Consider the following 21,831-nt stretch of genomic DNA (forward strand, 5'->3'; position numbering starts at 1 on the left):
CAACAATACCAAACTGACACCTCTTCGTTTTGCACGTGGCACGTGCATAAGGGGTCACCCACATGCATCGGGAATAGTCCAATACTTGGTAGAAGGAATGAAGCTACCCTACAAAAATTACCGCGTGTAAATCGGTCAAGTGGTTGCTGAGATATAAGCCTCGCAAAAGCGTCCGCACGGCCGGCCGGCCGGCCGCTCATACTCAGAAATTTCCGTTATTCTAAGGAAAGACTACGCTCGCTTCGCTCGCTCCGTAATAACTGTAAGTTACACTACAAACGACCCAAGAAAGACCCAACTGATAGGATGGGTCCCTTCTCCACCGCGCTCTACAGACGAACCGGATGACCTGCATTGCAACTCATACAGGCGACACCATTGGTTCTCAGGCGACTTCCACGAGGAGGCTCGCTCCCGAAGGGTAGCCCAGAATAGTTCCTCCTCGTATTCGGGTCTATCGTGATTCGAGACCCAATGCTGTGGTGCCGATAGAAGGGAGCCGATACAGCTATTTGATCGTAAATCCAGTCAGGTCGCAACCGCAGCTGTCGTGTGGGGCTAAAACAGGCCGCTCTCCACTCGTATAACAAACATGCTTCAGGAAAATAATTTATTTTGGCACTTCATCGAAGCCACTTAAAACGGATATATCACTGCGATAAAAAGAAAGACTCCAGGCGGTCCATTTTCCATGCCATTCCATCGTCCATCCCATCGGTCCATGCGGATCGCCAGTCCATTTCTCGTTATACAATGGTGCTTGAATCACGCACAAAACCAGCAGAGACCCCGCAGTCACACAGGCACCGGCCCCACCCGGAGCTCCGGAAAAGTCGCCGGAATCCGGACCGAGCCGACGCAGCGGCGGCTCCGGGAGCCGCCCGGCGCCTTCCGAAAGCCGGTGACGTCACCCATCTCCGCCGGTGACGTCAGAGGCCGACCGGTTCGTACAGACAGCCGGGTGACTCCAGCCGGCCTAAGCCGGTGACTTATGCTCCAGCTGAGGTCCGAGCCGTACCCATCCCAGAGCGGAGTCGAGATTAACGCATAAAAAGACGGATGATTTCTACCACCGCACAACTGCTGATAAAAAGCATCCCCATAAAAAATACTTTAAGATAAACTGTTTATAGTTCGTTATTGACATCTCTACGCGGTGAGTTGAAGCAGCCGCTCAAGTCTCAATGCTGCAAATTGAAAATTCAATCAGTTACTGGCCTGCATGAAAGCTAAACCCACCACCATATTGCAAGCAAGGATTTGCAAGCATCACAAGGCAACGCTGGAAAGGCGAGATCGAAGCCGTTCCTCAACGGTATATAAAAAATTCATGTTGCTCAAAAAGCTATCTAACATATAAAAGCAGTTGACTATGGTATTTTGTAATGGCTCAGCATTCTAAGAGTAAGTGGCTAAGCTTTGCTACTGGAAGGTACCCGACGCCAGTAAGCAACAAATGGATAATAATGTGGAAAATAGCCGTATCACGACGGGTTATCTGGCAAATGCACCGAACTTGACAAAATATCTTTTTCAACAAACGTATCGACACCTTTTTTTAAACCCCACATCTGTTCTCCGGTGAATTTCCGGGAAGCACGAAAGATCTCTTTTTTAGAAGTGTCCAATCGTCTGATCCTGATCAAATTTGTGTGTCCGAATCGTAAGCTTGCTCTGGCATTGCTTGATCTGCCAAGACAGACAAACTTGAGAAAAATCGAGTGACTGTACCTTTTTTGAAGGTTACTAAACAACTTGTCTGAACTTCACGGGAGAACAAATGTGGGGTTTAAAAAAAGGTGTCGATATAATGAACTTATTTCAGAAATCAGAATTTTAATCGAAAATGGTATCTGATAATGTGAAAAATCAAGTATACAAGCAATTGTGTAAACAAAACTAAAAACTTCTAAGAAACACGATGAACCAAATCTGCACCAAATATGCACCAAACTAAGCACCAGATAACCTTTTATGTCTCGGGCAACTATCAAACTACTCAGCGTTAGTGCGAGGTGTTATAAAAGCTGTGACGACATTCACGGCCGTCCGGGAGGGTCCCCGGTCCGGTCCTCAGTCCTCGGTCCGGTCCGGTCCTCGGTCCGTGGTCCCAGAGGGAGCTCAGCTGAACGTGGCGATCCGTAGCGGGCTGTCGGCGGCTGGCAGCACCGACTCGTCAATCTGCTCCAGCATCGTCTCTGTCGGACGGGTCGGGTAGCACGTCAAACACACGACATGAGGACGGTTATAGCGGATGTACGGACATTCCGTCAACCGCACCACACACGGACGGTAGAGGACTTACGGACATTCCGTCAACCGCACATGAGGACGGGACTTTGGTGAAAATCAGACGAACAATATAACATTTGGCTTATTGCGTCCAAAAGGATAAATGATAAATATACGTACTAACTGTACATAACAGCTCGTACTTGCTATGCAATATGGGATGGTAATAAATCTATCGAAAGCATTCCCAATGAAGGCACGCATTATAGTAATATTCTGCGCATAAGTGTATGTGCAGTGCGGTCGCACGTACCATCGATGGTGAGGGTGACGCGCCGCTCCGGGTCCAGTTGCGCAGACAGGCCGCGGATGATGGCCTCCAGATCCTTCCCTTCCCAGTACATCAGCACCACCGTGGCGAGGGAGGCGCAGCTCACGACCAGACTGCACGGCCGACACGGCGCGCGTCAGACGTCGCACATACATACAACATCGACACACGTTCGGGGACATAGAGCTCCACAAAACATACAGGAATCATGTGGCAAACAACGCTTGTACCTATGCGATAGTATTCATCAAATTTCATTTTATCTTAGGTTTCACGTCAAGTACGGCCTGACGGCGACACTGACCTTTGGAGCCCGTCCATCGTGAAGTCCACGCTCTGGTAGTACACCTCGACCCCCAGGGTCAGCTCGGAGAGCGACTCGGCGCCGGTCAGGCTGCACAGCACGGTGTCGGTGACGGACGACACGCCGCACAGGTTCAGCGACTTCAGCTGCCTCAGGCGCGGCAGGCTCTCCACCAGAGCGGCCTCCGTCAGATCATCACAGACTGAAACACAGTGGCAGTCAGGGGTATCAAAGTGGCCGTCCAATTCTACACAGCCGGAACACACACCAACATACTTAGATGGTCGCAATACTTGGGTCGGTAATTATAAAATACTCATACCCAATGCGCTGAAAATGTGTCAAAACAAATATTCAGAATCGAATAATACAATTTGGCGAACAGTCACTGTTCAAGGTAGACGCGGAAGACTATCGCGCATTATGTGTGGCACTCACAGGAGAGGTCCAGAGTCTGCAGCTGTTTGAGGCCGGGCAGCTCCTTGAGCAGCTGGTCGGTGGCGTCGGCGCAGTTGGCCTGCAGCCGGCGCAGGCTCGGACAGCCGGCCAGCAGGGCGGTCAGGTCGCCGTCCAGGTCCACCGAGGTCAGCGTCAGCACGAGCTCCGTGAGCCGCGGCCAGCGGTCGGCCGGCTGGCGCGGCCCGCACGGCACCTGGCACGCGTACAGCGACAGCCGCTCCAGGCCCGCCGGCAGCAGCGTCACCGTGGCCGCCGTCAGGTGCACGTGCTCCAGCCGCAGGTCACGCAGGTCGGGCAGCCGGCGCAGCACCAGCTCCGGCCAGAGCGGCTCGCAGCTCTCGGGCAGCTTCACGGAGGAGAGGCGCGGACAGTGCTGGCACAGCCGCTCCAGGGCGTCCTCGCTCAGCCGGAACGGAGACAGGTCCACCTCCTCCAGTCGGCGGCAGTGCTCGGCTGCGGCGGAGACGGCGCTAATTCAGACTGGGCCCAGATCAACCGTGTGAGGTGACCTCCCAATAAGAAAAGTCGCCCGACCTCTTCTTTTTGGCTCGGAGAATTGCGGAGCGAAGAAGTCCATTCCCGGAGAAACAATCCTCCACACTTTAAAGAATGTCAATGGTCATAGATTAAATCATCAAATTACTCTGGAAACCATTCTAGCAAAAAGCCCATTGAATTAGTAGGTAACGGTCTGTGAAGTGACTAATATCAGCCATAGTACTGGAACTCACATACGATGTCGATATCGAGGTCGTATCCGGCGACGCGCAGAGCTCTGAGCGCCGGCAGCTGGGGCAGCAGGGTGCGCAGCAGAGTGTCCGTGCAGCGTTTTCCCTTCAGGTCGCCGGCCGTGAGACGCTGCCGCCGCTGCAGGCAGTCGCGGACGGCCGCTCGCCACCGGACACACACTGGCGTCCAAACGCAACAGAGTTCACCGAAACAGCTGGCACAATGTCCAGACAAGCTGTACTAACACAGGAGATGAGTTTCACAAATTTTAGCTGCACATTTGCCACCATTATTTACAGGGAAGGAGCATTTTTACTTTTTAACTGCCCCTTCTCAGGTTTTTGGCCCATATATAAATGCTGGCATACCTCAACTATAACACCAATGTTATAGTAACACCAATGTTTTCAGCACAGCACTCAGCTGATTCACTGTATTTGCTCTCTAGAGAGAAATACATTACCCTTAAGTCTAATCCAAAGATATAAATTGGATTGGGACCACAAAGGCTATTTGTCTAGTAGGTACTTAAAAGTATGGATTGATGTCACCTGGAGCAAATAGTTGCCATGGTCAATGCAGTCCATTTTCTTTTTGGCCATACTACAGGTGTGTGAATGTCAGCTGGAAAGCTGCACAGTTAGGCAACCACAGAACCACTAGTTCACCAAGACATGTGCACACTAATCATAACACATTAAACACACCAACCAAATCTTGAGTTACCTTTGGCAAGTTGTAGCTGATCACAGAAGTTCAGGCATCCAACAATTTGACTTAAAACCTCTACAGGAAGTCTCTCCATGGTGCGCTTGAACTGCAGTAGTGAGCTGCAGCTTCAGTATGCTGCTGGCTGGACTGTGATTTTCAGTTTCTGTAATAGTTAAAGATATCAGCATTACACACACAATTGTCATATATTCTTATTTATCCACTTTAAGGGTTCATATATATATATATATATATATATATATATATATATATATATATATATATATATATATATATATATATATATATATATATATATATTTTAATAAGTGAAAGTGCACAAAAATAAGCAGGCAGCTATAATCAACAGTTCACATAATTTGTAAATTGAAGATGCCTTGGAATTTGTAAATAGGTAGTTTTTTAATTAAAAAAAAAATGCAAACAGTAGTAACACACTGCCCTTGACTTATGAACGAAAAAATGTTTACACTGGTAGATCAAGCTGCTTTTGCTCAGAATCCTCATTCATCACTACCATGCAAGAAATAAATACCTATAAAAGCCTAGGACAAGAGGAAAGATAGGAAAGATAGGAAGGTACTTTCCCAGCTTTGTTCTATCTGAATTGTCGTGAGAACTGTTTTGAGAGGCATGCCTAAACATATATTAATTTAAAGCAACCATACTCTCATGATTTATGCAAACATTTCACAGAAAAAAGGGCTTTATAATTCCGAACGATCTTTTGGCATTCAGCTAAGAAAGCACAGGCCAAAGCTCCTCACTTCAGCATTATCAGGCATGCTTTGTCACATTTTTTTTTTGTAAATTACAATGATTATGATAGTACCTTACCTTACCTTACCTTACCAATACAGAATTTTGAGGCCTATAAGGCCTGTAGGGATCTGATCTCATCGAGCTCCTTACTAGAGACAGTCATGAATCTTGGGCTGGGATGTCAAAGGATGCATCACCCCAGTGAGAGTCGAGACGGGCTTTGAAGATATTGACAGACGTAGAGAGGACCACAGAGGCAGGAAGCGCATTCCAGTCGTTGATGGCGCGGACCGACAGAGTGTGTCTCCTGGGTCTTGAAGCAGCTTGAGGCTTCAGCAGCTTCAGAGCATGTCCTCTGGTGACAGATGAGACTGCCTGCTCGAAAAACTGGTCCGGCCGAACGTTGACTCCTCCCGTCAAAATCTGGAAGATGGCGATTACGTCTCCTCTCCGTCTTCGGTGATATAGTGATGGGAGCTTGAGTCGCCGGAGGCGTTCCTGGTAGGGCAAGTGTCTTAGCTCACGGACCAGTTTGGTTGCTCTCCGCTGCACTCGTTCAATCAGCCTCTGATCAGCTCGGTTGAAGGGCCCCCAGATGAGGTTCCCATATTCTAGATGGGGTCGTACCAGCGTTTTGAAGAGAATCGGCAGGGTAGTCGCATCAATGCAAATGAACGATCTTTTTATCAGTGCGAGCATTTGGTTGCCCTTTGCAGCTGCAGACGCGGCCTGCTTACGAAACTTCAGGTCAGAATCCAGCTGAACCCCCAGGTCCTTCTCTACTTCAACCGTATTCAGCTGGAGACCATTCATGGTGTATGAGTGCCCAGGATTCCTAGGGCCGAGATGAAGGACCTTGCACTTTGATTCATTGAACGGCAGTTGCCACTTCTCCGACCACTTGGCCACTTCTTCAATGTCTCGCTGGATTGAGCTTGTTCCAGTGGACGATGGTGTTCCGAAGATTTTGGTATCATCTGCAAAGACCTTGATGGAGCTCTGCACGGATTCGGGTAAGTCATTGATAAATATGATGAACAGCATTGGCCCGAGGACTGACCCTTGAGGAACCCCACTGGTCACAGGCACCCAAGGCGAGCAGTGTCCTCTGATCACCACCTGTTGACGCCGGTCCGATAGGAAGGAGGCAATCCAGCCCTTTAACCTTCCTGTGATACCGTATCCCTCGAGTTTATTCAGGAGTCTCAGGTGTGGCACAGAGTCAAAAGCCTTTCTGAAGTCGAGATACACCGCATCAACTGGTTCGCCATTCTCTATGCACTTGGTCCACTCATCCAGCACTTCAAGAAGCTGGGTCATGCAGGATCGCTGTGGTCTGAAGCCGTGCTGGTGGTTCGATAGGAGGTTGGCTTCTTCCAGGTGAGTCATGAGATGATCTCGGATCAGGGATTCAAGTACCTTGCAAGGAATTGCAGTCAAGCTCACTGGGCGATAATTGCCTGGGTCCAGCCTGTCCCCCTTCTTCAGAATAGGTACTACGGTGCCAAGCTTCCAGTCGTCTGGAAGACAGCCAGACTGAATGGACTTGTTGTAGATGATGGATAGTGGGACCGCCAGCTGAGCAGCCGCCTCGATCAAGACCCTAGGGTGGATTCTGTCTGGCCCTGGGGAGCTAGAGCTCTTGAGTCGCATCAACTTGTGTTTAACCATGTCGGCCGTGACCGTCAGGTCGCGAAGGTTCAGTGACTGGCCAGGTGGAGCAAGAGATGGTATAACAGAGGCATCCTCGTTGGTGAATACCGAAGAAAAGTACTTGTTCAGGATGCTAGCCTTTGTGACGTCATCTCTGATTACCAATCCGTTCTCATCTCTCAAGGCGTCAATGCCAACCTTGGTTTTGAGTCTCGAGTTGGAGTATTTCCAGAAGGCCTTTGGGTTGTCCTTTAGCTCTTTTGACAGTCTGAACTCAAAGGTACGTCTCAGCTCTCTGGTATGCTTTCTCAGTCTGTTCCTGCATCGGCAGTACCTGGCGTAGTCCACAGGGTCCCTGGTGTGAGCATACATATTCCAAAGCAGGCTTTTCTCACGCCTGAGCCTCTGCGCTCGGTTATCAATGTACAGGTTCTTGTTAGGTCTGTGGTGCGTCACCGGCACTGTGCGAGCAACTGCCTCTCTGAGGGAGCTCACAAAATAGTGGTAGGCGCGATGCACGTTGCTATCATGCATCACAGTCCAGTCCACATCTTGGAGCACACTCCTCAGTAGATTGTAGTTGGCTCTGTTGTAGTTCAGATGGGGACCGATTGGGATCCCTTTCGTAGTGTAACATTTCAGACTGAACTCCAGAATGACATGGTCACTGAGGCCAAGACCTGGTGAGTGCTGCAAGTCCTGTACCATCCCTTCCTCGTTGGTGAAGATGAGGTCAAGCATACTTGGGATTTGACCTAAACGATACCTTGTTGGTGCAGTGACATGCTGGGTAAGAAAATGGTCTTGCACACATGAGAGCAGTGCATGAGAATGATGTCCAGGGGGCTCGTCTGAGAAATAGGACGCCCAGTCAATCTGTGGAACGTTGAAGTCTCCGACTACCAGAATGTGAGAAGGACTCAAATTTCCAGCCAGTGACAGACTTCTATCCAGCTCAGTTATGCCCAGATGTCTGTCTCCGGACGGACTCAGGTAAATACACCCAATCAAGAGTTTGTCCCCATTGCGAAGGTCGATCATAATCCATATCTGCTCCATGGATGTGGGTGGGTTCGTTTGAAGAGTTACTTCATGAGATGGCAGGTGCTCCTTTACATATATGCACACACCTCGTTGTCCACTCGCCCCGAGATTGGGTCTTGACAGGTCCACATTTACATAAATGTTGTACTTGGGGAGGGCCAGTAGAGCAGGGTGAATAGGAAGAATCTGGGCCTTAGGAACAACTTCTGTGATGAGAATGACATCAGGCTCATTCTGTGCAATTACCATAGACAGGTCGTCCCTCTTGTTGATTAACTGATCGGCATTAGTATAAATGACTTTGATTTGCTTTGCTTGATCACTAATACCCGACCCATATAGTCAATTTTGGTTGCTGTCAGCATGTGGCCGTGCTGACTCTGTTCGGTTAGGCTGGGCGTTCGTAGGTCTGTCAGCCTGTTTCAAAGTGCTTGAGCTGGGGTTGGGGTTGGGTGCTGGGTGAGTCGAAGAGTTTGGGTGAGAATGAGTAGCCTCATTGTTGTTCATCCTCACTATCTTCCCCTTCCTGATAGTCAGGTGCTCCTCCCCTGCCAGCTTTCGAGCAGCCAACTCCTCCCTGAGCCGTTTTCCTTCTTCCCTGTCTTTCTTTGAGAGATCAGGGGTGACATAGATCCTCTTCCATGTTGAGAGGTGTCTGAGTTGTGGAGCCATCCTCAGTACCTCTGCTTTTGCATCAATGCTGTCTAGAGAAACAATGAGAAGCCGGTATGGTATGGTTAGTATGGTTAGAAGCCGGTATAGTATGGTTACTTTACTTGATTATATAGTATCTCTACAACTAAATTCTCAAACTTTGGCAAACCATGGAGTCTAAGACTAGCTTCGAGACATCCCTTCCTTGATAAATCAAAATAGCTACCCTACAGCCTTGCCTACAGTGCTGAAGGTGCTAATTGTTGACAACCATGCAAATGAGATTCAATTTACGTTTCACAATCCAATTGACGTACCAATTACACCAATTATTACAGACAAACGTGCTCCCCCGCTAAAAGCTGCGCGGTTTGTTATTGTTGTGTACGCGGTGTGTTGTGTTGTGTGCACTGAACGGTTGTGTGCTTTCTTGCTTTCTATATCTAGTGTGCTCTCATAGTACTTATTTGCTTTTGATGACGTCATTGAAATGACAGAAAGGGCTTCTAGCCATCATCAGAAATGGTTTAAAAATTCTCAATTTCCATTATAATAAGTTCTACAAAGTATTTTGAATTTTAAAATTCCTTTTGACAGAGTATTATTTGATCAATAAAATATTTTTTGCAGCTGCAGCTTGTACTATTTATGTTTTAATGAGGTGTTAAAAATAATTTTCTGGTGAGTATTTGTAATTCGGCGATTTATGCATTTGGTTGCGCTGATTTCGCCTATCTTTTTTATTTGTTTATATTTTCCCAATAATAATATGTCCCTATAGCGTTTCTTATAGGCAGGCTGGCACGGTCCGCCGACATCAAAACAACGGTGCGTCAGCTGATTATTGGTCCTCCGATTCAGGAGAAATTATTAACGCGGGAACGCCGGCGCTAAATAAAGGCGGTAGGATTCACGGCTTCGCATGATCGTGTGCAATATTTTTTATAGTATCAAGCGAGGGGTATTGCTGGAGTTTTGCAAATAAATATTTTGTTCTCAGTTTGGCTATGCGATCGTGAACACTTTATTATCATAGATACGATATGAAACAGGATAAACAGGCCAACCCAAGGCTTATGTAGGCCAACCTTAGACTTCGCATAGCCATGGACATTGCGTAGGAAGGTTTAGGTACTCGCCGATCGTACCACGATACCACGGGCAAGATATCAGACTTTTGGGAGTTTTGTGTCGCTGAAATGTATTTTAAGTGCTAAGAAGGAAAATAATTCAATTTAATGATGTCATGGACAATGGACATTTAGCCATTCCAAGCATATAATTTGCCTGGCTTCGACAACCAGATAGCCAGGTTTATTTCAAGAGCTTCTAAAGAGGTAGTGGATTTAATATCGTTTCTATTACATTTATTTGATAATCCTACATATCAGTAAACCTGCCACGCTATCATTCTCGGCGAGCGAAGCGATTACCGGCACATCGTACCAATGCCAATGCAGCGTCGAGCGTCCGATGGTTTACGATAGGAATTATAACAATAGTTTTAAACTAGCGCTTTTTAGAACCATGGTCCGAAATGGTAATTCAAAGAACCCCTTCCCCTTTCAACTCACCTGAAAAAGCTGCTTTCGTGTACCACCCAGCACCCGTTTCGTAGATATATCAAAATCATAACCGGAGGCGAAGATTATCTTTATGATCTACCACGATTCGTGGGGCTGACTAGTACCGACGGGGATCCCACAAACACGACGGTCACATTCATTAAGCATGATGTACGGCGTAAAGCACCACAACTCGGCCCCAAAAGCGCAACCTTCTGAGATATCTTATATTTAGTTTCAATGCTGGTACTGGTGCAGTTTCAATGCTGGTACTCTGCTCATTTCTGTTCAATGAAGTTATTTCTCGCTTAAATGCGCCTCACATTAATCGTGTGCTGTGCTCCACAATCATTGCGCCGCGCGCTCTCCCTTCTTATCGGCCCCCTTGAGATCGTATCCATCAATATCTATTTGCTTCTAAGTTCTAATGACTTGTAGAGAAACAATTTTAGAGCGTTTAACAAAATAATTGCATAACGAGCGATGGGAAAAGCCCAATCGTCCAACTCATAAAAAACTTTGGGACACAAACAACTGGAAACTGTTGGTAGTTGGTACTTTCGCGCATAGGCGGCGGAACGGGGAGGGCACCGGGGCACCGTGCCCCCCTTTGATTTTGGCATTTTAACAATGGGCTCTATGGGCGTTACATGGAAAGAATGGGACCAAAAGTCGGCAGTGCCCCCCCCCCCTTCCCCAGTTGAGCTGGGCGCAGGTACTAAATAGCATCAAAGGAAATCCTTTATTCATCTCGCCGCATTTAAGCGCACCAATCGAAAGACGACAGCGTGACCGCGCTGACAGGCAATCAACCTGGCCACATAAAACTAGCTAGTGCAAGGAAGATGTCTATATAAACCACTGGACCATGCAAAGCGTTCAGTAAATAAAATACGAGTAAAGATGACGCGTTTGAGGGCAGACTGGCCAAACAGTGACGTTACACGCGGATCTCAACACTGCACAACACATTCATCAAAAAAGATCTCGTGGATCCCTATATACGTCATAACTAGCCCTAGTACGGGGGTATATAGCCATGGACGTAAATGGCCGGCTTAAGGCACAGGATCCCAATTGTCATCCCCATTACGTGGTCCCCAGAAGTCGCCAGGCCGAGAGCTAATGGCAGTTAAGCACATCTTACGCGTGCCGACAAACGTGACACAATGAATCCAATAATGAGTCCGCTAATAAGCCTGCCTAATTCTGCATGTAGGCTGCTATTTACCACCACGGCGGAAGGCTAAAACGCATCCATACAGCTCAACATAGGTGTCAATTTCCGCCGGGTTGGGGGTGCTCAAGCTCTTTAGATTCCCCGCCGGCTCGGCTGGCTTGGCTTTGGAGCCCCAACAGACGGTGCGGGTCAAGGTCACCGCTAAGGCAGCGGCGGATTTGCTGCGCCCGGGCAGTGGGCACCCTCAATTCGGTGAAAATCGACACCCATGCAGCTCAACATGACAAAACGCTGCATACAAGCGCACGTCCTCGCATTTAATTGACGCATTTAACTGCGTCACTAACCTCGTACACTGTACAACACTGGTGAGATGACTGTCCGAAGGAAACTGCCGACTTTGGCTGGCAACATTCAGGGTTGGTGACTTATGTACTGAGTTCGGCTGGCTGACGGCGATGTGACTTCAGGACCGGTTGATGAACGGGCCATCCTAGCCCCATACTACAGGAGCCCAGCTGGTCTTGGCGAGCGGCGGCGACTGGACGAGGCTGGACCCATACTACAGGAGCCCAGCTGGTGCTGACGAGCGGCGGTTACTGGACGAACGGGTCAGCCTGGACCCCTATTGCAGGAGTCCGGCTGGTCTTGGCGAGCGGCGACGACTGGACGAGGCTGGACTCCTACTGCAGGAGTCGAGCTGGTCCTGTCGAGGAAATAGTTCACCTTTAACATGGGATTTTAAACTGAGATAGCAGTGTGATAGAGCAGATTTGTGTATGCCTTATATTTGAACCGTTTGAGATATTCACCTTTTATCAGTGAATATTGGTGCTTAAATTAATGTTCTAGTGCTCATTTACAGCAAGCAGAAACCTCTTCAACACACACAGTGGCCAATCAGCGATGAGAGCACTTACAGGAGCAGAATCCCTTGCAGCTGATAGGTTGTTCAGCTGTAAGTGTTCATAACTCTAATCATTAAAATAATGAAATCCCTTTAGAAGAAGTGTGTAATTCCAAGTTAGAATACATTTAAATTTTATTCATCACATTTTTAACACACCTTTTTAAATTTTATTTATCAAGTTACTCACAGAAGGTGAACAATTTCTTTTAACACTTACCTTGCTTCAATGGTGACATGTAGCTCTTGCAGCAGAGAAGGCACAGCATTTGGCTGCAACTTCAAATATTTACTTGTTGCTATCAATTATTCAGTTTTGAAATGCATACAGGTAGGTACAATGAATCTTGGGTTCTCCTGTAAGAATGCCGACCGCAGAAGCAGAAGTTCATCCAAAGCTTGCGCCTGAAAAAGGGCCAGGTTTAATTATCATTATACCATAATCACATTTATGCCTAATTTGTAAGAAATAGGTTTAGGTTAGCAGAAATAGGTAAGGTTTTGACTAGACCCCCTGGGCCCTGGGTCACAACAGGAGATGACCCCCGTGATTGGTGGGACCACCAGGCACCAGCACTGGCACAGTCCGTTCTGACCACCGCACACCTATCAGCCACATTTAAAATGCACTACACTACATCCCCCACCACCTGACCACACCAGACCAAATCTGCACCGCGCTACACAAAATCCGCACTGCACCAAGCTAAATCCACGCCACACCAAAGCCTCACCAGCCGGACAAGCCAGCACAGACGAGATCTTGTCGAAATTGCCATGCTTTGCAGAGTGCATACTGGCCTACCTGAACCTGACCTTACCCAGCATATGAGCCTGACTGTCCTTAGCACTGGGAGCTCATTGAGACCAGGCCCCACAAGCCTAGTGGCCTCCTGAAACCTGATTTCCATATTATGGGGTGAGCTATTTAAGAATGGTGATCGGATATCGAACGTGAGACAAGACAGCAATGAGCAGTGGGCGGTTCATGCAACCATAATCATGTTTCCTTACCACAAGTATCAAAGCAAAATCAAAAATAGCTACCTATCGAATTCAAATTTCACTGGAACCTCACCTGCATGGATCTTAAGTGAAAGGATCTTGATACATCTGCACGAAAGATACATCTTGATCCACTCATCTCAATCTTGTTTTTCTGCATCCAGGGCATGCAACACTTCTGGTCAAGGCCGTATATAGGACATCGCTTCTGGTATTTTTGGCACCACACTCGACTGCTGAGCTCAAATGCAAATTTGGATTGCAATCACGGTCATAAAATACTGAATATTGAATCGCAATGTATGTTCAGTCGATGTACCCCTCGTTCGATGTCTCTCAGACGACGAAGATTGTACGTCGTCCGGCCAATCCCGTTCTAGATCAACGGGGGCTCGGCTGCAATTATTGAATGTGATTGGCCGAATGGCGTAGAATCTTTGTCGTCCGAAAAACATCGAACAAGAGTAATGTCGCTACTGCGCCATTGTTGCATCGAATTCGCCCCATAGGGCCCTGGGTTGACTCTCTCCATAGGGTCCTGGGTAAACTCTCCCCTTGTCTATTTTCTTTAAACGGGGATAGTTTGGACAACAAAATATTTTCGACCTCAAAAAAAAATAAAACTTAATTTTTGATGTACCTCATTGATGCAAAACATCAGAAAAACATTAGAAATTAAGTCAAAGAAACCGATTATTTATAAATGGACAGCTGACGGCATGCCTCCCGTGTCCCCTGGCTTGAAGCTTCGGCTCCGTGTTACCATGGAGGAGAGAATACTCCTTCCTCCATGGTGTTACCTTAGTATTCTATGACCGTGCTTATAGGTATCTTGCTTATAACACTGTATTCCCCGTACGTTTGCCCTCAAATACTGATAGCTTCTTTTTCCGGTGTAATCATAATGGTATTACCTTGGGTATAAGCTTGGTCAACCTGCTAATTTTTTTTCGTATCATACGCGGAAGGTGACTGGTGAGTCTTGGACGCCTGGGTCTCGAGGCTGCGCGTCCTAACCCAGCAAGCAAGTGACTGGTGAGTCCAGAGTCAGAGTGAAGCCCGTGAATTTTATTTTCCCATACCAATACCAACTTTCCTGTTGCATGGATGTGGTGAATGTCTGGTATTCATTTGATTAACGCAAGGGTACTGAAAGTTACGTCGCAATCGATCGCTTTTTACCAGGGATGCGGAGCCGTGGAAATTTCAGACGGCTCCGGCTCCGGCTTGGGCTCCGGCTCCGGAGAAAAAAATCGGCTCCGGCTCCGGGTGAAACGTTATGGCGGCTCCGGCTCCGGCTCCGGCTCCGAGTAAAATGGTCCGGCTCCGGCGGCTCCGGCTCCAACTCAGTACATCCCCTATGCAATCAATTAAATACGGGTGGAAGAAAAATTGGATTGGTACACGTTGCTTCTGTATTTGCATAACAACTTACAACTAAGGCTATTTTTCTCAACAGGACTAGGAACAAAGGACTAGGAAGCGATGGCATTGGAAACGCAGTCGCCGCGAATCGGAGTTCACTGAACCATCGTAAGCTGACACCCGTCTCGGCTGCATTGGGGGGTGGGGGTGGGGGTGGGAAGAGACGGTGCTGGGAGTCGCAGTCCACTGCACTGGCTTCAAAACAATGGCCGTCACCTGATGACCGGTCCTCATGTTCTGGGGATGCAGTAGACGTGGGGGGGAGGAGCAGACAGGAAGTTGATTGCGTACTGTGGGATACTGGGGATATTCGGCTTTTTTCATTCACTTGATGGCCCATGACGTACTATTGGTCTCAAGATAAGGGCCCAGGCGACCTGTAGTTTTGATGCGGTGAATACCATTACTCTCGCCACAACTCGGGCCGAGTGCACCCCTCCTCCCAGCCAGCGCCACCCCCACTTGAGTTGTGGCGAGGGTGAGAGTATTCACCGCATCAAAACTACAGGTCGGCTGGGCCCTTATCTTGAGACCAATAGTACCATATGTTTTACTGCCTTGTACTGTCAAACCGAACTAGGTCAATTATTTTTTTTTTCCTCTTCAAAAAATAAAAAGGAGCCGGAGTCGCCCCCTTTTTTGGCGGCTCCGGCTCCGGCTCCGGCTCCGAGCTATATTGTTTCACGGCTCCGGCTCCGGCTCCGGCTCCGGACAAAATATGCCGGCTCCGGCGGCTCCGGCTCCGACTCCGGCTCCGGCTCCGCATCCCTGCTTTTTACGCAAGTTATTCGCGAAAAACCAAGGGGGTCCGTTCAACCCAGGTTGGGGTGAGGGCTAAAATTGGGTATCATCGGCTTTCTTTCATCACGGGCAGCACGCTCTTTTTCTGAGAAGCTCTAGCTCGATCAGGGGCCGAACGGCTAGGGGAATCCAATGGACCCTGCCTCCCCGACATTCTTGGCTGGCAAAATTCAGCCAAGGTTACGGGCGAGGGTCATGTTACCTTGACCTGGTGCCAATTTTTCACACACGATGCAAAATTGGTGTATAATAGGATATATTGATTCATATTGATTTGAGGCGGCTGCCGTTTGGTCTCCTCTACATGTTATGTAACGCGAAGAAAAGGTTTGAGTGTGGCCAGAAACGTCCCCCACCTCTCCTGTAGGTATTAGTTTCGGCTCCTGTAGGCCTGTAGGTATGCCCACATGCACCCACTCCAGTCAACTGTTTGGTGTGTTTCAGAAGATGAACCGTCGCTCGGAGCGTCCGCCCGGCTCAGAGCCGCCCGTGGAACTGGAGAGCCAGTTCGTCCTGCGCCTGCCAGCGGTCAGTGCTGCTCACCAAACCAGCAGTACTCATTTAGTCATTTCACTTGTCATTAACTGATGCTGTAATATAAGATCTCTATGGCTTTCTTTACACAAAGATTATATTTGTATTGTCTTGTTTCTAGGGCTGATAGGGCATTGCGCGATTCGGTTCATTTGATTTATGTTCATGCAATAGCAGTTGAGGACGATTGTGTTTCCTACTCTGAAAGTGTCCTCGCCATTCGTGCGACAATATTTTACAAGTGTAAGCTTCAGCGTGTTTGTGCGCTCTGCTGTCCTTGCTTTGTCGACTGTCGAGTCTGACAGGCGCTGCCGCGCTCTCCACAGGCGCCGGCTCAGAGCCTGCGGCACGCCATCCGCGAGGGCATGACCACCATCAAGGACCGGCTCTTCATCAGCATGGAGTCGGACATGCGGCGCGGCACAGTGCGCTTTGACAACTGGTACCTGCCGGCCAAGGTGGGTACCTACCTGCGGCTGGGCCACGGCGCACTGCGGTACCAGGTCGTCAACGAGATAGCGCCCTGCTGACTAATGGCAGGATAATGCTATCAACGCATCTGTCTCGTTGACTTGTGATATGTATTAGGGTTATGCGCTGCGATTGCTTGTGTTTGGGTCCGCCTTGTCCCGGGGCACGGTGGGCTGTCGGCGCGGTGAACGGACGGAAACGACCGGGGTCGTTTCCGCAGCCATTGTGGCGAGGTGTGAGTGAGAGGACCGTCAGTCGAGAATAGAACGTTGTGAGCGCGGTACGTGCTTTGCGTTTCCGACCGAACGAATGGATCGTCAGAGCGGACAGATCAACTTGGACACTGTGCAGTCTCACTTGTACAGCTACCTTCAATTTCGTTTGACAGGGTTGTGTCAGCTAAATAAGTTTGTCCGTCGCAAACAATCAAATTGTTATGGTTTTCGCATACCATGCAGTACCTATTCTCGGAGTACTTACCTAACACTTTTGGATAGATGTTTAGGACGAACTTGACCAATGATCCACAGTAGATAAATGAAAGCTTTTTGATTCGGTTGGTACCTAACCAGATCGAATTCTGTATGCCCTGGGCCTGATGTTTCGGTACGAATTTTATCGTTACGCATTTCGATTAGTAGTTATTCTGTTATTGAGGTATTTTTATCTGTTTCAGATTGTTGACCTGCCCACCATCACGGAGTCCTACAAGACTATCGATGGAAAGAATTTCTACAAAACCGCCGACATTTGCCAGGCATGTTTGGGTTTCATAATGCTGAACTCTACATTGCGTCGACATGCCATTTGATTTCCGAATCCTTGATCGTTATTTGAGGAATGTATTTCGTTCACAGAAGATGATCACAGAATAACTGGAATTAACGCAAGAATTAATTGCTTAGATGACAATTATCGGCCGGTTTCCCCTTGCTGACGTCCACCCGCCCCACAGATGATGCTCTGTAAGGACGACCAAGGTATTCCCTTTGCTGACGTCCACCCGCCCCACAGATGATGCTCTGTAAGGAGGACAAAGGTTTCCCTTTGCTGACGTCCACCCGCCCCCACAGATGATGCTCTGTAAGGAGGATGAGGACGCCTCGGACGACGAGTCGCCGAACAAGAAGCGACGCGACCCGAGCAAGGTGGAGAAGAGGTACCTCTACCCGCACGGACTCACACCGCCGCTCAAGAACGTCCGGAAACGACGCTTCAGGCGTACGCTGAAGAAAAAGGTACGTGTTGAGTGGTTTGAGTGGTTCAATCAAGGGTTCTCTGCGGACAATGGTTTAATCATGGCTGTATGTTTGTCTCTGTATTGTACTGATGCGCCGTGTCTTTGTTCGTCGAGGTCCAGGTCCGTTTCTATGTTGATGAGCCCTGTGATCCCTCATTTGTCTCTCGTCTCCATACTGATTGGTCCTGTCTTTCTCAGTTTGTCGAGGTGTCGTGTCTATACTGGTACGCCCTGTCCCAGTTTGTCGGTGTCGTTACGTCTCTGTACTGATGGATCCTGTCTCTCCGTCAGTTTGTGGAGGTTCCGGAGATTGAGAAGGAGGTGAAGCGGCTGCTGCGTATGGATAACGAGGCTGTTAATGTGCGCCACGAGGTGGTCGACGAGGAGAAGAAGCAGCTCAAGGACGAGTCGGGCCTGCCGACCGTGGCCAGCATCAAGGAGGAGCTTGGTACGCGGGGACGCGCGACAGTCGCATCGCGAGCTGTCTGATAGGGATAGACACGGATGGGCGGCGGCGCCCGACAGCCGGATCTTTATTTTTGGCCCATGCGATGCCTCAAGTCATAATTTTCGTGCATGGTGTTACTTGAGGATCTGTATATGTGTTAAAAGACTCATTGATGAATGCCAAGACGTGCCTGCAACTTCCGACGTATTAGTTAAGCTGACAAATGATTCTGTTCTGTTCAGCTCTGCTATGTCTCTCCGCATCACGTCCTGTGTGACCATTTTAGACAATTGTAGACTCCTTGACGAACCGTTTGTGTGAAAAGTAGATTGTCCAGCGTTCAGCACATGACTCTACCCTGTGTTCATTGCCCATCGTCAGGCGAGCACGACATTTTCGGCGAGGAGCTGAGCGACAGTGACGAGGAGGCCGACCGCAGTCTGAATCGGATGGACGACCCGGAGGACTCGGCCATGTCCAACTCCAAGTTCTCCGTCGGCGACTCCAACATGTCCAACACGATGGTGAGTCGACGGTGGCGCCGCCACGTCCCGGGCAGTGGACGCCGTTACTTCTAGTTTCTACCGCCGCCGCCATACCCCGCTAACACCCCGCGGTCCCACTGCAACGAACAGTCTGTGGACAGCGCTGGGTTACAGCTCATCTGCCGTGACCGGTCAGATAGGGAATTCTTTCCGTAAATGACACCCTAGGTCTTTTTGCTATCAGTAGGCCAGATCTAACCGGTTATTACCGTCCTCTGCTCGCCCCAGCTGACCGATTCTGACCGCGCCGCCAGGACACGACCGGCGACGTTCAGGTGAAGACCGAGTTCGACAGCAGCATGTTTCCGCACGCCGAGTCGCCGGCCAAGTCCACACCGTCGCCATCGGGTATCTCCATCAAACGCGAATACCGTGAGTTACACGGGGCGGGCAGCGACCGGTGCGGCGCAGCCTCTGTGGAATCGGGGACCGAAGCTGCCTGATACAGGACAGGGTGGCTAATATCGATGTACTCTTATATGTATAGAGTGTGGCCATTTTTAGAGCACAATGTTTAATTGTTTGGTGAGGTCTGTAAGTTCAAGTATTATGTACGTACGCAAAAATGTTCATATTCTTACAAGCTGGTAATATTTTGCATTGGAGCTGAATATGATGTTCCGTTTTTGTCCTTGGTGTCGGTGGTCGCGGCTATTACTGTGCCGTGTGCCCGTCCTGGTAACCCACTGTTGGCCCGTACCGCAGCCGAGTCGCCGTCGGAGCTGGAGGAGCAGCTGCAGCAGCTGCAGCGCCGCATCTCGGACGTACAGGCGCAGCGCGAGGCGCAGCAGGCCGAGATGGCCAGCATCGATAACCAGGCGCTGCGCGAGCGCTTCCGCGCCATGGTGGACGACCTGGCCAACATGGAGGCCGACTACCGGCGGCAGGTCAGTCGGGAGGGATATCATCATCAGGTGGTAGGTCAATGGAGGGGGGTGTCAGGTCATCGGTGTGGCTTAGTATCAGGTCAGCCCCGTGGTGCGGTGGAGGGTCAGTTTAGTAGGGTAATCAATTTAGGGTGCTTAGGTCACCGACTAGTCACTGGGAGGGGGGGGATGTCAGGTTAGTGGTCGGGTGCTTATGCTGCCAAGCACTTGTTCTGAATTTACCTACCCAGTAATACCGTCGCTGTACCGGGGGGGGGGGGGGGGTGATCTCCCGGTCCTGATGTGGTGCTGTCTGTGTTGTTTTCAGTACGAGGAGCTGCAGCAACAGCGCGCGTAGTGCGGGTGCAGGTGCAGTGTGCCGTGCGCCGGGCCGTGCCACTCAGCGCTCGACAGACCGGGTCAGTTCAGCAGACCGCGTCACCGGATAGTCCAACAGACCGGGTCAGTCCGACAGACCGGGTCATTGGATAGTCCAACAGACGGGGTCACTGGACAGTCCAACAGACCGGGTCACCTCAGCTCTGTGGGCGATATCCCGACAGGTCGCTGCGGTCCCCTCATCGAGGTTTCCATCAGACACTGTGTTTATGGGTGAGAGCAGACACCGGGGGCCCTTTAGACACTGGCCACGGTCTCAGGGCCCATGCCTTACGCCGACTACGGTCCAGGGGCTCTTGTCTTACACTGTCCACGAGCCTGGGGCACTTGCCTACCGCTGGCCACGGTCCAGGGGACGTGCCTAAGGCAGGTGACCACGGTCCGTATTCGATCCCTGCGTCACGATACCCGGCGTTTGAACACTGTCGGTGTCGGCTCGGAGTGTGGTACCCTATGTGGTAGTGTGGTGCCCTCGCCGGCTCCGTGGGCCGAAATGATAATATCACGGCTGACCCGGCAGCCGTCTGCCCTGGACCCGCATCCCACACTCACAGCGTGGGTTGGGCCCTAGGATGGGGTAGGCCCTGAAATATCTCACTCCGCAAGACAGAGTGGGATGGTCCCTGGATCGCTGTAGGATGTTCACTTTCCCCTGAGGGTATGGCGAAATGGCCTGTGACCTCAGGTCATAGCGCGAGGTTAGAACGTACCCGATCTCTTCTATGTTCACTTCGGACTTCCGATACCACAAGTAATGCAAAGTGTGGCATTAATGGATGTGAATAGTGAAGGTGTGCTGGATGTTCCAGAAATCGTTTGGCTTTTTACCAGCATAACGCTATGGGCGCAATTAAATGACCACCACAGTCGACACGCCGTCAGCTTCTAACAAACAAACAGAATAGTGAATGTCCCGTGCCGTGAGCATTGTGATGGGAGTACTATATTGAAATGGCTAAAAGTTTTTGTGTTAGCTTATAAGTTTTTCATGGTGAATATCGTGTCCAGTTTGGTCAATAAACAATGGAATGGTTACACTGGATGGCTGTGTATTAGATACCTATGCGATTGTTAAAAAGCGTTTCCAAAACAAACTCAGTTCGGCCTATATCGTGCTTAAAGGGACTATCCCACCTTTAACATGGGTTTTGAGTTGAGATAGCCAAGTTTGCGGCGAGGTTCAGAAACCACTATCTATCTAGGTTGCAACCCCCGCGGCCTCTTGGTGTTGAAGAAATTCGTTCCCTTCATTTGAAAATGGGCCTTGTACAAGGCCCTATCTTCAACATGGAGCGACCGTTAGTGTGACGTCACCTCGTTTAGTCATTCTGATTTAAATGGGTTTGTTCGTTGAAAAATCGCTTAAAACTTGGTCTGAACTTTGTTGTGGTGCCTACAGAGTAAAAAGAATCATCTTTATGACAGTAATGTGGCTTGGGGAAGGAGGTAATTTTGGGCTGTGACGTCACATATTTGAAAGTTTGTGTTTGGAATATGGGAAGCCTAAGATGTTTAATGAAAAATAAATGCCAGAACAGTGTTCCT

At 49.3% G+C, this 21,831-nt stretch overlaps 2 protein-coding genes and 1 long non-coding RNA gene across 11 annotated transcripts; 1 reads left to right on the forward strand and 2 right to left on the reverse strand.

Annotated features, from left to right (window-relative positions):
• Nucleotides 1–596: 596 nt before the first annotated feature.
• On the reverse strand, nucleotides 597–9,324 carry LOC122380903. 6 transcript variants are annotated; one of them, XM_043364507.1, is made up of 7 exons: nucleotides 9,289–9,324; nucleotides 4,782–4,929; nucleotides 4,058–4,234; nucleotides 3,306–3,779; nucleotides 2,868–3,069; nucleotides 2,546–2,676; nucleotides 597–2,198 (listed from the first exon to the last, which is right to left on the reverse strand). In XM_043364507.1, the coding sequence occupies exons 2-7, from the start codon at nucleotides 4,858–4,860 to the stop codon at nucleotides 2,122–2,124; spliced, it is 1,140 nt and encodes a 379-aa protein (XP_043220442.1). In that variant the 5' UTR covers nucleotides 4,861–4,929; nucleotides 9,289–9,324; the 3' UTR covers nucleotides 597–2,121. The 6 variants fall into 6 exon arrangements, with proteins under 6 accessions (XP_043220442.1, XP_043220440.1, XP_043220441.1 ...); XM_043364505.1 differs by having other exon boundaries at nucleotides 9,218–9,324; XM_043364506.1 differs by having other exon boundaries at nucleotides 9,237–9,313.
• A 1,357-nt stretch (nucleotides 9,325–10,681) lies between these two features.
• On the reverse strand, nucleotides 10,682–13,840 carry LOC122380908. Its single transcript, XR_006256419.1, has 3 exons — nucleotides 13,631–13,840; nucleotides 12,773–12,957; nucleotides 10,682–12,351 (listed from the first exon to the last, which is right to left on the reverse strand). It is a non-coding gene; the product is annotated as an uncharacterized LOC122380908 (long non-coding RNA).
• Nucleotides 13,841–14,269: 429 nt separating this feature from the next.
• LOC122380907 (transcription initiation factor TFIID subunit 7-like) lies at nucleotides 14,270–21,328 on the forward strand. Of its 4 annotated transcripts, none has more exons than XM_043364517.1 (10): nucleotides 14,270–14,592; nucleotides 16,228–16,311; nucleotides 16,644–16,775; nucleotides 17,465–17,545; nucleotides 17,862–18,026; nucleotides 18,320–18,476; nucleotides 18,858–19,000; nucleotides 19,276–19,393; nucleotides 19,727–19,908; nucleotides 20,216–21,328. In XM_043364517.1, exons 2-10 carry the CDS (start codon nucleotides 16,231–16,233, stop codon nucleotides 20,243–20,245), a joined length of 1,089 nt encoding a protein of 362 aa, XP_043220452.1. In that variant the 5' UTR covers nucleotides 14,270–14,592; nucleotides 16,228–16,230; the 3' UTR covers nucleotides 20,246–21,328. The 4 variants fall into 4 exon arrangements, with proteins under 4 accessions (XP_043220452.1, XP_043220451.1, XP_043220453.1 ...); XM_043364516.1 differs by having other exon boundaries at nucleotides 14,315–14,532; XM_043364518.1 differs by having other exon boundaries at nucleotides 14,319–14,384.
• Nucleotides 21,329–21,831: the final 503 nt, after the last annotated feature.

The sequence above is a fragment of the Amphibalanus amphitrite genome, unplaced genomic scaffold (assembly GCF_019059575.1).
Source record: "Amphibalanus amphitrite isolate SeventyFive unplaced genomic scaffold, NRLGWU_Aamphi_draft 000109F_arrow, whole genome shotgun sequence".
In the NCBI taxonomy this organism is placed as follows: Eukaryota; Metazoa; Arthropoda; class Thecostraca; order Balanomorpha; family Balanidae; genus Amphibalanus; species Amphibalanus amphitrite.

Bases quoted from the DNA above. Each gene is read 5' to 3' on its own strand.
- LOC122380903 (XM_043364507.1), bottom strand. From the start codon at position 4,860: ATGGAGAGACTTCCTGTAGAGGTTTTAAGTCAAATTGTTGGATGCCTG. The intron at 2,677-2,867 runs GTCAGTGTCGCC...TCGGCCGTGCAG, and splicing joins ACGATGGACGGGCTCCAAAG to TCTGGTCGTGAGCTGCGCCT. The intron at 2,199-2,545 runs GTACGTGCGACC...CCCGTCCGACAG, and splicing joins CGTCACCCTCACCATCGATG to AGACGATGCTGGAGCAGATT.
- LOC122380907 (XM_043364517.1), top strand. From the start codon at position 16,231: ATGAACCGTCGCTCGGAGCGTCCGCCCGGCTCAGAGCCGCCCGTGGAA. The intron at 16,312-16,643 runs GTCAGTGCTGCT...CGCTCTCCACAG, and splicing joins TCGTCCTGCGCCTGCCAGCG to GCGCCGGCTCAGAGCCTGCG. The intron at 19,001-19,275 runs GTGAGTCGACGG...CCGCGCCGCCAG, and splicing joins CCAACATGTCCAACACGATG to GACACGACCGGCGACGTTCA.